Consider the following 12,939-nt stretch of genomic DNA (forward strand, 5'->3'; position numbering starts at 1 on the left):
TCAGCTGTGACGCCAGCAAAGGAGCTCATCTTGTCCTTTGAAGCCCCAGGTTTTTCAGAGCCTCCAGTGATAAGGAGGATGCTCCAAGATGGTCACTGGTGCCACTGCCATCTTTTTCCTCTGAGCAAGAGCCACATCTGCATTGGTAGAGGCTCCAGGGAACAGGGTGGTGTTTCTCTCATGGAAAACATTCCTCATAATTGCAGTGATGGGGACTGGCTTATGGATAACCAATTAAAGTGTAGAATGTGCTGAGTCGACTGCTGCCATTGACAACTGAGCCATATGAAATTAAAAGCTTTATCTGTTTGCTATTACATAACAGCAAAAACCAGGAGTGAAAAAAAACCCTGGAACTTGGCAAATCTTATTTAATCACATCTGGCAATTTTCAAGTCTAAGATTATCACTGCTGGATATCATGTTTTTAGAAAGTAAAGCAAACAAAGAAACTTGAGAAAACAAGGCTCAGAAAATAAAGAACCTTTAAAAAAATACTTGTGCACCTTTCAGCAATGCTACAGGCCATGCTTGGGAAAAGGGTATTTAGAGCTGCTCTCTAGCAACAGTCACATTTCAATTTAGTTTGGGATTAGTGAAACATGGCTACAGATTAGAGGGGTGCAGAACACTCCTTTGAACTCACTTTTCTTGAAAGAACTCACTTTTCTTGAAAATTTTCATCAGTTTTGTTTGTTGTCATTGCAAGAAATGCCAGAAATACCAAACAATTTTGACTACTTCCAGAGTTCCTTTGGAGGTCCAACAAAACCACCAGTAGAAAAAAAAATTAAAATGTGACAGGGTGGAGAAGTGTTTACTCCCAGTCATGAAAGTCTGTGAGTGTGAAGTTGACTGCATTTGTTCCAAATAATTTGTTCTGTATCAATAAAAAGAAAGAAAAATGTCATTTGACTTGAAAATGTGAAATTTTTGATTTTGGAAAAGTTAAAATTATTTGCTTTGACAACCTCAAAACTCTTCATTTTAAGAAATTATTCAAATAAGTAGTTATATTAAAGCTGATTATCTCAGACACATTTAGAGTCTGCTGCTTATACTCTATAATGGTGGATGAAATTGCTGGGCCTTGTCTTGGAAACATAAGTACAGAAGTTGTCAGAGGAAGTTCAGAGGAGGATTGCTTCCTGCAGTTAGGAGCAGGCTCTAGTTTATTTAGTGGTAGTGGATATCTTGATAAGAATAAAAAAAAATAATCTATTTGAATAATAAAATACCCCTTACAGTGCCACAAAGAATTATGCACCTAGCACGTTGCTATTGGAGCTCTGGGGAGACCTTGCAGCATCTTCAAGTACCTGAAGGGGCCCTACAGGAAGTCTAAAGAAAGGCTTTTTACAAGGGCATGTAGTGACAGGAGAAGGACCGAATTCAAACAGAAAGATGTTTAAATTAGGTATTAGCAAGACAATTTTCATTATGACAGTGGTGAAGCTCTGGAAGAGATTGCCCAAAGAAGTTATGAATGCCCCATCCCTGGAAGTGTCCAAGACCAGGCTGGATGGGGCCTGGAGCAACCTTGTCTTACAGAAGGTGTCCCTGCTCACAGCAGGGTGATTGGAACTAGATGATCTTTAAGGTCCCTTCCAACCCAAATCATTCCATGATTCTATGATCACATAATGCCCTAAATAGCAAACTATCATCTGCTACTTGTTAATCTTAATTTGTCAAATCAGGGAAGAAACTCTGAGAAATTTCTTTTAAATGCTTTTAAATTTTGTGCAATCCAGTGTAGGACTTTTGTTAGCGGAAGTGAATTAAAAAGAAATAAACCTTTGCACTTTGAATCCCTTAGTGACATTTAAGATAGCCCAAGTCAAACAGAGCTATAGATCTAAGGCACTTGTCTAATGTAAATGTAAATATTAAAACCTCAAAAAATCTTTGAAGTCTATTAAGGTTAAAGCTAGACAAAAGCCTATGGGGTAGACTTACAATTCAGTGACTAATACATATACATAACATTTCAATAAACTTAACTGAGGCCCTCTGAAAAGTAATATATAATCTACAAGCATCAATAGAAACCCAAGACCTGCATAGCAATGGCCAGGGAAATTGGTTTTCTTCCAAAGTCTGATCTTGACCTTGCTGCTATGAAGTTGCTGCCAGTTCCTACTTTCAAATCAGTATTTTCAATGACTTTGGACATGGATATATGTTGAAAGTCAAGGGTGAATCATTGAATTTTCTACACTCTTCTGTGCATTTTACTCAATGTTATTTCAAAATCAAATGTAAGGTTTGTCTGCAAAGGGATACTGAGGGGCATTAGTCTGAATTAGTTTAAAAAGTGAAATTAGAGGAGTTGAATGTCATTAAAGTCCTCCTGAACCTCTCAATTCAGAATAAAACCTGAAATTTTAACTCCAATAAATGGAGTAAACAGCTGCAGAGCTAATTAAACCCACCATAACTCTGACCCACGCTGCCCACACAAGGGCTGGATGTGCATTTGGGACTGGAGAGCAGACTTTTGCACATCCATGTAGGCAAGCCCTAGGAGCAGCCCAGCACGCCAGGCGTTGGCAGAGCTCCTTGGCACCGCCGCAGCCCAGCCCCGGCGCGGCTCCCTGCGGGTGCTGCCAGGCAGGTCTGGGCACGTGGGCAGGCACCCAGGAGTGCCTCACTCAGGGGCAAAGGCTGCACGGGAAAGAAAAACAACTTCCCTGGGCTCAGCTGTGCAGGCCTTGGGTTTCTATTGGTGTCTGTTGATTGTACATTGCTTTTCAGAGTGACTCAGTTAAGTTTATTGAAATGTTACGCGTGTCTTGCTGAGTCAGCATGGTGTCCTGGACTGGATGTACGTGAACCTGGACTTTGTCCGACCTAATGAAGATAAACTACTTTTAAAGCTCTCCTCTGACAGTGCATTTGTGGGTGTGCTAACCTATTGGTACTTTTTCCAACCATTAAAAAAAAAATAAAAATCCAACAATCGTGCTGGTTCATTCAATCTCAAAGCTGGATTCTCCTAAAATTTTTTCTCCTTAGTTTCTCCAGAACTCTGCTTCATTCAACAGAACAAATATGACCAGAGTTCATATTGTTGAGCAGTGTTCATGATCATGCTTATTTCTCATCTCTCAGTACAAGCTATAATGTATAAATAGTATGGACCTATCATGGGGAAACTTTGGTTTAGCCCAACATTTTTAAACAGCAATAAGTAATCCATAAAAAAAAAAAGATGCATATCTGGCTTCAAATCAGGAGTCAGCTTGGAATACATAATAAAGAAAGAAAAATTCTTCAGAATTCAGAGTGAACTCAGGAACCACTTGCTGATGCTAGAGAGAGAAATGCCATCTACATTCTGGTGTGTGCAGCTTCATAAAATGCACTCTGTGTTACTTTCCCTCATCATTAAAGCACCAGTGGTTAATTTTTAATTTATGATCATTTTACTGCAGAATGTATATTTCATTGCCATTAAAAGGTACAGCTACAACATCATTCAATACCGACACATTTTGGTGTATCAGGAGCATCCCAGTCACATTTTGAATGCTTTTTCATACACAGGAAGGCTAAAGATATGTAAATGGAAACATGAGAGGGTGAAAAAACAGGTGACGTTACAATAGAAATTATTGTTTAACTGTATCACTGCAAATGTCATGAATCTCATATCACAGAACCAAACATCATAGGGTCTTAATGAAACCTTAGATCCACATTTACATGTGAATTCCATATGCAATTTAGAACTCTCAAGCAAAAGACTGGCCTATGTTTCCTGAATTTTTAAGGAAGACTGAACCTGCAGCTCATTGCAGCCCTGGTCCTTTTCTGCTGTCAGTTTGGTTCTTTATTCATGCACATTTCTGCACTCTGTGTGCACCAATGGTGAAATGACTGAAATTGCAGGATGTTGAGGAAAAAAGGCAGAACCAGGTCAGAAAATACTTAACTGACCACCAGATATATCTTGAAAAGAACAAATTCGACATTTACTTCTTTCAGAATCACATTAAATGTTTCCTGTAATAAAACTACATTGGGAAATCAAGCTTTTTTTTTTTTTTTTTTTTTACCATGAATGTAATAATTATTTCTAACACACCAAAATCTGAAATTAGATCAAGACCCATAACCGTGTATTTATTTGGGCAGAATAATATATTTAATGATGTGCTTAACAATCACAGAATCAATTATGCTTGACAAAAATATATTAAAAAAAAAAACAAAACTGCCTGGGTTAAAAGATCAGTTTCTATATATTTGTTGAAATTAAATCTAAAAAAAATAATCCCTCCCCCTACAACTTCAACCCATCAATCTGAAGCTAAAGCAGTCTGGATATTTTTTGGGGATGCTCCAGAGCATGGAGGTAGAAGGTAATATTATCCACATGAACTGACACTAAAAAATGCAAATGGGGAATGCACAGGAAAGTGGCTCATTTGCCCACAGAAGGAAATCTGTTTGCCTGGTTTCCATAGAGAGGAAAGAGAAATTTTCCTAATGTTGAGATTTCCGGCAGGTCAGCAGAGCAGGCGCTTTGCTCATGGAGGAGTCACCAGCAGAAGGCCAGTTAGAGATGTCTCATTCTGTTTGTTTATCATGCATGATCCTGGTTACCAGTTGCTGTGATATAGATTTCCACTGTTAATCAAGCACTTGCCATCCTGCTTGTGACTAATGTAAGATAAAATGGGTTTTTTTTCCTGATGTAAAGCATCCTCTAATGGCAAATATCATCTCTTAATGAAGAATGGAGCTGCTGAGGCCAGGGATCCCAGAGGAAAGAGATTGCATCCTTTCAATAGGAGGACAGTTGGGCTGTCAGCCCTGGCTGTCTCAGCCTTCCCCCTCCAGGCTGGGAGAGTGTGGTCTGAGACATCCCTATCCATCCTTTGCATTTTAACTACAGAGTTCTGATCAGATTCATTGCATATATACCACAGCTTACATAGTGGTCTTTTTGCTTTGACAGTGCAAAATAACTTGTAAAAAGAGCTCAGAGAGGTCTCTCCTCACTTAATGTCTCAGAAAGCTGTTAATTCACAGCTCTCAATACTGTTAATTCACATCAAAGAGACAGTCATAGAAGTGAAAGGAAAAGCAAACAAAGTGCACAAGGCTGACACTGTGCCCTGCCAGCACAGTGCATTATGCTCGTAACCAGTGTCCTTCCTACTGCAGTGCACTGGGTCCTAGCTGGGAAGCTGCAGAGATGAGGAGAAGGCAGGGGACACCAGGTTAGAGGAGTCAGGATCAAAATTTGGGGCAGGTCAGCAAGAGAAACTGACTCTTGAAGGGAGTGATAGGAGGCACAGAAAAGGCTGAGGTAGTTTATGAAGTCAGTGATGAGACAGGAGATATTGCTGTTGAAAGAAAGGACTGCAGAAAGCAAGTCTTACAATTCTATTCCTGCAAAGCCAGTCTGCTTTTTCTCATGGGGAAACTGAGCTGTTTAGGCTGGAAGTACTTGCTTTGGGTAGTTATCACTCTCTTTTAGCAGTCTACTGCATACTTCAATATATTTATTTATAAAGCCTTTATTTTGTAGATAAACTTACGGCAGAGTTGCGCAAATCACCAAAAAATTCTCAGCATTAAGAGCCTGGCTATGATGATGTGTGCTCACCCTGACTTCCCCTGGTACTTTTTCCTACAGAAAATTGATCCTGATCCTCATATCTGATTATTTACCCCAATCTGTGCTTCTGTCCTCATTGGAAACCCTGTTGTGCCATCCCAACAGCTGTAGAGCAAAGAGAGTCCATAATCTGCTTCTGTGTTGGCAGGTACGAAGGTGGATTAAGAGCCCGATGGTCAACGTTGAGAAGCATCCACATGCCAGCCTCAAATACCCGGGGCCCACTGTGATGAATTTACCTGCAGGGGATCCAGAGCTGGAGCCTCCCTTCTGCCAGACCTGCCTGAGTGACCACCCTTTCCAGCGAGGGATTGCTCCTCAGGAGGCCGAGTCCTGCTCCTGGGAGAGCCAGAGAAACAGCAAAGTAAGCCACTCTTTCCTCCCCTCAAACTCTGTTTACATGTTTTGTACTGATAACAGATCTGTACTTAAAATGGTCCAGTATTTAAGAGATTGTGTGGCCCTGGAAGAAAAGGGATGTTCCAAAGCCTGAAACTCTACTGACCAAGGCTGTTGTGCACATCTGGGCTCTGCTTTCTACCTTGAAATTTGGTGCCCATGGAAAAGAAAAGACTCTTCACTAAAGTGCTATGATGTACTCTCATAGTATTTTAACAGATTAGCAATAATAATACATATTATTTCCCTGTTTTACAGAAACTGGGGTGAGAATATGTGATATTTTCTTTCAAAAATAGTGAAAAGGACCCAGACTTGCTAATTTTTTCCTTTCTGTCCAACAAGCACAAGACCACCCTTCATCCCCTCTACCCCCCAAACCACGTCTAGCTTTCTTTTCAGAAATCAGAATTTGGCTCAGGGAGTTTTCCCAAACAGAACTAAACTATTCAGGGGGTCTTCTAGCAGAAGAGAAACCTGTTTTGCCTCAAGTCATGTTAGAATGTAATAGATGACAATATTCCTCATCTAGTGCTGGGCAGTTACACACAGATGTGAAGATGGCAAAATTGTGAGGGCTGAGATGGAAAGGTCAAGGAGGGGCTTTTCTGAGGCAGACTTTGGACCTTTTTTTCATTGTTCAGCTCCACATAATCCCTGTGGAGAAAAGGCAAATGCAGAGCAGAAAGTTTTCCGCAGAGTCTGTCATCCCTGACAGAATTATCCCTTGCCTGGAAATGGTGTGCAAAAAAAGGAGAGAGTTGTAGAAACATAAAAGCAAACAAATAAGAATCTTTCCAAGTACAAAGCAGAGCAAATGTGACAAGGCATTTATCAGAGCCTTAGCATACAGCTCACAGCAGAAACATTTTTTTCAAACTACATTTGCTGCATTTTTAAACAGGGAAATCCAAGCAGCAGGTAAAAATGGAAGTCCTGTGTACTTCTGAAACCCAGCAAAGGCATTGTGGTTAAACATGTGCAAGTGAAGGAGCTAATTACTCCTACATTTTACTTCATTAAGAAGATTAATTTTGCTCAGGCTGAAGCATTAAAAAATGAAAGCACCAAAGACGCAGGATTCTGCAAATCCTTTGCCCTGCTATAAATCACATGTACTCCTGTAGAGCTGTAGGGCCTCACAACTGATTTCCATTAGGTTTCACATGCATGTGGGGTGGATTTGGCTGAATGCAGATTCCCCTGGACCTCTCTCGCTGTCTCCTTTCTGCAGGCAGTGCAGAGGCTGCTTACTCAGCAGCTGGAGTTTGCAGCAAGGGAGATATTTTGCACGCTGCTTTAAAAACATCATTATCTGGCAAAAGACTTCTTGGATAAAGCTTTCCTGCATAAGGAATCTTTTAAGTAAGTTAAAGCACGGAGTCCTTGATGTGATTAAATGTAAGGTCACTGCCTTTTTCTCTACAGTAGAACCAGGAGGAAGCTTTCAATAATAAAGGCTGAAGGAGTTCTGTGTGTGACCTTTTCAAAGTTTAAAGAGAGTTTCTGGGTGAGATTCTGTTCGAGGGTTACAAGTGGTACAAGCTGCATTAAGTGTGAAATAACTCCCCTCACTTTAAACCAATGAACTTGAACAGACAGTTCTGTATTTCAAGGAGAAGAGAACGTGATCTCTGTTAAATCAGCAGGGAGCTTGGATTGTGCCAGTCATCTCTCCTGGATAACTCTTGTTTCTTTTTCTCCACTGCTCTTCCTTCTCTGTTTTTCAGTACTGCAACCAGGTACTGGTATCATGATTATAGTTCCTTTGTGCTGTGCTCAACACCAACGCATACAAGGGTCCTCCTGACCCTGTTCTTTTGCTCAAGGGCAAATTAACTCAAAAACAAATCAGCTGTGAAATATTATTAAAGGCTTATTCTAGGCAACGTGTTTTTTCTGACACGCTTCAGGCTATTCTGATCAGTTTGAAAAAGGCCTTATAAAAACCAACCTGATTAAAACACATCACCCAAGGGGACACGTGTCTGTATTGCTATTCTTATTTCCAGTACAGAACAAGGGAAAAAATCATTACTGCTTGTTTACTGTGATTGTAATTATGTAGTGGAGTCTTTAAAAATTGACATAGCATAAATAAGATTATTTTGAAACTAAAAGTATTTTAAATAATGATGTTTTTTTCTTAATATATGCTCTCATTTCCACTTCCCCAGGCTTTTCTATTAAGGCATGTGCCAGCTGGAATTTATAAAAATTATTACTGATGTAACATCTATTAAGTCTCCTCTGTTATTTGTACAATAGTGTACAATCTCTGCATTTTTATGAATTTTTTTTTCTGCTTTGCTTACAGTGGACTAGATAATTATCAAGCATTGCCAGAAAATCATGCTAATTTTCACATGACTGGCTTACATAGGTATATTATTGTTTTTTGTAACCGATGTGGATTAGTTATATAGGAGCTTATATCTGCTCTACTAGTGTAACAGCTGAAGCCCTAAGAGCTTGGACCACTGCCAGGGTAGTGATTTACAATAACCAAACCTCACTTTTCCATGTCTATCTGCATAGTTCAGGTTGCACATAACTCACTGGCTTGATGAGGAGGGTAAATTTGCTTTCAAAATAAATTACCATGCTGTGTAATGAATACCTCGTGTTAGTAAGCTGGTTTTGAAAGAGCAGGCAACCCATCTCTTGGAGTTGCATTGCAGTCTGCTAAACAGGGAGAGGCAAACATGGTGAAAATTGGGTGTGATTTAAATCTCTCAGGTGAGGGTTTACCAAGCTGGGTTATAAGAAGCAAATCATACTTGCATGCACACATACACACATATAAAATTCTTTTATGCTCTGCATGACCTGTGTATTCCACTTGCACTGTATTGTTATGCCCTTCTTTCAAACCTTTCTCTAAATAAGCAAAAGATAGGACCTTGTTAGTGAGCTCAAAATAGCTTTCTTTTTTTTTTTTTTTTATTTTCTCTCAGCCAAGAGCTAGGTTCAAGGCTTTTTCTGTTCTTTCCTCTTTGTCTAAAAAAACTCCTGCTGCCCTATCCATCAGCTAGCATCTGTCCTGAAGCACCACAGACACATCTCTAGCTAGGAGACCAAAGCCTTGAATGACTAGAGCTGTCTTTTCTTTCCATAGCCAAACAAAAGCCCTGAGCAGCCCCTAGCTAAGAGGTGGGAGGAGGGAAAGGGCGAGCTAAGTAAGCCTTTACTCCATTTAGGCAACGTGACTGCAGCTGGCCGGGAGCATGTCCAGCACGGCCATGGCTGTGTGACAGACGGGGCACTCAGGGCTGCTGAGCAGGGTGCTCGGCCCCAGCGACCCCAGGAGGGGCCATCCCCACATCAGGGACCACGTTTGGATCTCTTCACCCTCTCTTATCATGTCTGTGGGGCAGGCAGTGGGAAAGAGATGGAGGCTACTGAGGCAGTTGCCTTGTCTTCTTTCACCCAGGGCAGTCCATCCATGCCCACTGTCTTCTGTGAAAGAGCACCAGGAGAATCTTAATTAGGGCTGCAGGGAATTCAGTGCTGCCACCTTTTTGGAGAAGTCCTTTGCAGCTTAGTGGAAATTAATTACTCTCATGGACACTTTTGGATCATGTTATTAGATCCATAGCAGGAATTTATTTTGCTACTGGAAGTCTTTCAAGGCTCCTGTGTATAGAAGAGCTCTTGAATTCAGTCAGATTTCAGCACTTAACCATATTTCAAGTCTTGCTTCAGAGATGAGGAATGCTGAAAGAAATGTACCCAAGCCAAAGGTTGGACAATTATTCAAGATAGTTTTAATTACAAATCTCTCCCACAAATAACATACAGCTTCTAGAAACTTTCATTTGAGATGGGGTAAGAATATGTTTCAGATGAAACATTTTGCATAAAGGGGCATAATAAAAATTAATGCCTCTTAATGGACTAGGAAAATGTGGAGATGAAAAAAATCTGACTAGCTCTCCATAAAGAAAGAGTCTGGTGACAAATCTGAGTGGGATTTTTAGGGAAATACGGTTTTCTCACACATTTTAGATAAATAACCCTCCTACATTTAATGATCCGCCTTGGTAATGAGGCACCCTGTGATTTACACCCTGGTAAGTGCTAGTTAATACACTAACATATGCACATACACACAGAGGAAATGAAAATCCTGAAAACCCAGTGCGGGACAAAAATACTCCTGGAACCAATACATGTGAGAAGTGCTGCAATAAAAGACAATTTGGAAAAGAAAAGTAGATTTAAAAAGGAAGTTTGGGTAACAGAATTACAGAATTGTTCAGTGAAATCAAGTCTGGAGAGGACTGTGAGAGGCTCCAATAAACCTAGGCAAATTAATAACCTAATGGCAGATTACACTTGATAGAGGCAGAAACACAGTAATGCACTTTGATGGAATAATTATAACTACCCAGTACACCCTGTAGGGTCTTGAGTTAAGTGTGATTATTCTAGAAGGTAGCCCAGATGCCACAGAAAGTGGCTTGGCTCAGGTCAGTCCCATACTCAGCAAAGCAGATGCTCTATGCTCACATTTAGGAGTACAGCCTTCCATCCACTGAGTCTGCTTCTGTCCCTTATGGAGTGACATGGGGAAGGATGTGAAAGATACATCTACTGTGAGTGAGAGCAGCAATACCAGGGCAACACATGCCTCTGAAAGGCCTTGCAGAGCAAGTTTTATCTTTTTTTTTCTTCATTTATATAATGAAGTCCAGTTTGGAGTGTCTGTCAGAGACCCTGGTAAGTAGGATCCTTTGGAAAGATGTTGTCAAGGAGCAAAGGACAGACAAAGAGTCAAATGGTCCCTGAGCCTATAGCACAGACTGACATTGGTGTGACCTTTGTTGTCTTGATGGGATGCCTCATGCAGTGACTTAGGAAAGACTTATGAAGATTATCTTGATGAGTTTAGGCTTCTCTTTTGTCTCTTCTTGTTCTTCTTCCAGGAAAAGGAGCTGACAGAAAAAAAATGTTGTTAACATAATTCCAGAAAAATTATGGTGCTTTATTTGCTAGCTCCATGGTAATATTGAAAAGTAGAAATAAGTCTGAAAAGAGAAAATTAAAAACAACTGAAAAAATCCCATTTAAGCAGCGAAAGAGTAAGAAAATCTTGTATAAAACATTTGTGGTATAAAAGACTTGACATTACAAGCAGACTTTAAATATAAGAGCTACAGGGATATGCAACTGTCTTCCAAAACAGAAGAGTCAAACTTAGTCTAATGTATGCATGCGTAGGATGTTCCTGCCCTACAGTGGGTTACTCCAGATTCCAGGGTATGTTTTGCTATGGCCCCTAAGACTGGAAGATGGTGGCTTATCTCACTGAGCTGAGAAACTGCCCCTTGTGTCCATAAAAGTGACATACAGAGAGATAATCTATCAGATAACCCTTTTCAGTGCTCCCTGTTATAGTGAGAAGGACATTGCAACATAGTCCTAAGGAAGAAAATGTTAAAACCACTAAAGGAAATAGTTCTATACTACATGTGATTTAACTTCAGAATCCACAGCCACTGGAACTCCACAGTTTCTCTCACCATTTTTCATTTACAAGTAAATCCAGATATGATACATTGCTCCAGTAATGTATTGTAGCACTGTCAGAAGATTAAAGAGAGTTTTAGAGAATAAAGTGGTTCAAGATGAGCAATTAGAACATTAAAGAAGGTATTTTGTACTCCTCTTCATTCTGCAGTTTCTGCTTGTAGAAAGTCTGTCTTTTCTGGATCATCACAACTCAAAGTTGTAGCTTAATCCTGTGAATTGACAGTCTCTAATGAAAAAGCCATTTTTCACCAGCAGAGCTTATAGCTATTTCCTAAATAGTTGTTTCTAGCTGACTACACTAAAGCTCTTTCAGCTAATGATATAAATGTGTCACTAATGAGGTTTTGATGGAATTTGGAATTGAGTTCATTTGAATACTTACCTCCCCCCATAACTACGGGCTTATTTACCTGCCAATAGGTCTCTGTGCTTTTGGAATTTGATCATCTGTAAATATGAAGACCAGGCACTCAAACATTATTTTATTGCACATCCTATAGCTTTAGCAAAATGAAACAATCACAGATTTCTCTGTAGCTCAGATTTCTCTGCAGCTGTGAGTATCAGCTGTGAAAGCATCACACGAGTGAGGTGGGAACAGGCTTTGTTTCAGGGATTCAATCTAAATGCAGTGCGTAGTTACATGGGTTTGTAATGGATTGATATAGGGTTATTATGGATAATATTTATTTAGACAAGTCAAAAATGTTTAGCACAAAGGCATTTTCAAATGGAAATGGCAAAGCATAGTTTATAAATGCACAGGCTAAAATTATGTGTAATTTCAGTGAATGGGAAAGACTGAATAGCAGACAATTGCCTGTGGGGGGTTTTACAGTCCCAGCTGACAAAGAGAATGTCTATACAGCACAGAGCATATAAATCAGCTCCATGGCTCAAAGAAATTATGGGATACATCAATCATTTGCTTTACAAATACGCAGTGAGGCACTCAGTCATTTGTACATCCATCACAGGTCTGTTCAAGTGCCACAGACTTAGTAAATTAATTGGACAAGTCAATATCAAAATCTAAAAACATGTTCTCCTTCTTTTTGAATGCTGGTTCAACACTACTGAAGATAATTAAAGTATTTCTTATTTTAAAGAAACTGTCAAGTGTTTTCCCTGGGGATACCTACAGCTGGAAAATGATTTATTATTCTTTCCATGGGGTTTCCACAATACCTGAACTGAAAATGACATTCTTTTCTCTCTCTTTCTTAGGTTATTTTTTTCTTTTAATATGTTTTTTATCTAGCACCTTTTTGAGTCAGAGATTCAAATGACTTTGCTGACAGTCAACAAGATGAGAGAAAAGTATTCCTTCCTCCTCTGGTGGTAGTAACCCAAAAATACACAGCAGAGTGGGT

At 39.8% G+C, this 12,939-nt stretch overlaps 1 protein-coding gene across 1 annotated transcript in view; it reads left to right on the forward strand.

Moving 5' to 3' along the window:
- Positions 1 to 12,939, forward strand: part of SGK1 (serum/glucocorticoid regulated kinase 1) — a 69,802-nt gene that overhangs the window by 16,762 nt on the left and 40,101 nt on the right. Inside the window, exon 2 of the mRNA XM_066546990.1 lies at positions 5,781 to 5,996. Coding sequence (XP_066403087.1) covers positions 5,781 to 5,996 — 216 coding nt within the window. The remainder of the gene's footprint in view (positions 1 to 5,780; positions 5,997 to 12,939) is intronic.

Source organism: Molothrus aeneus, chromosome 3, assembly GCF_037042795.1.
Source record: "Molothrus aeneus isolate 106 chromosome 3, BPBGC_Maene_1.0, whole genome shotgun sequence".
NCBI lineage: Eukaryota > Metazoa > Chordata > Aves > Passeriformes > Icteridae > Molothrus > Molothrus aeneus.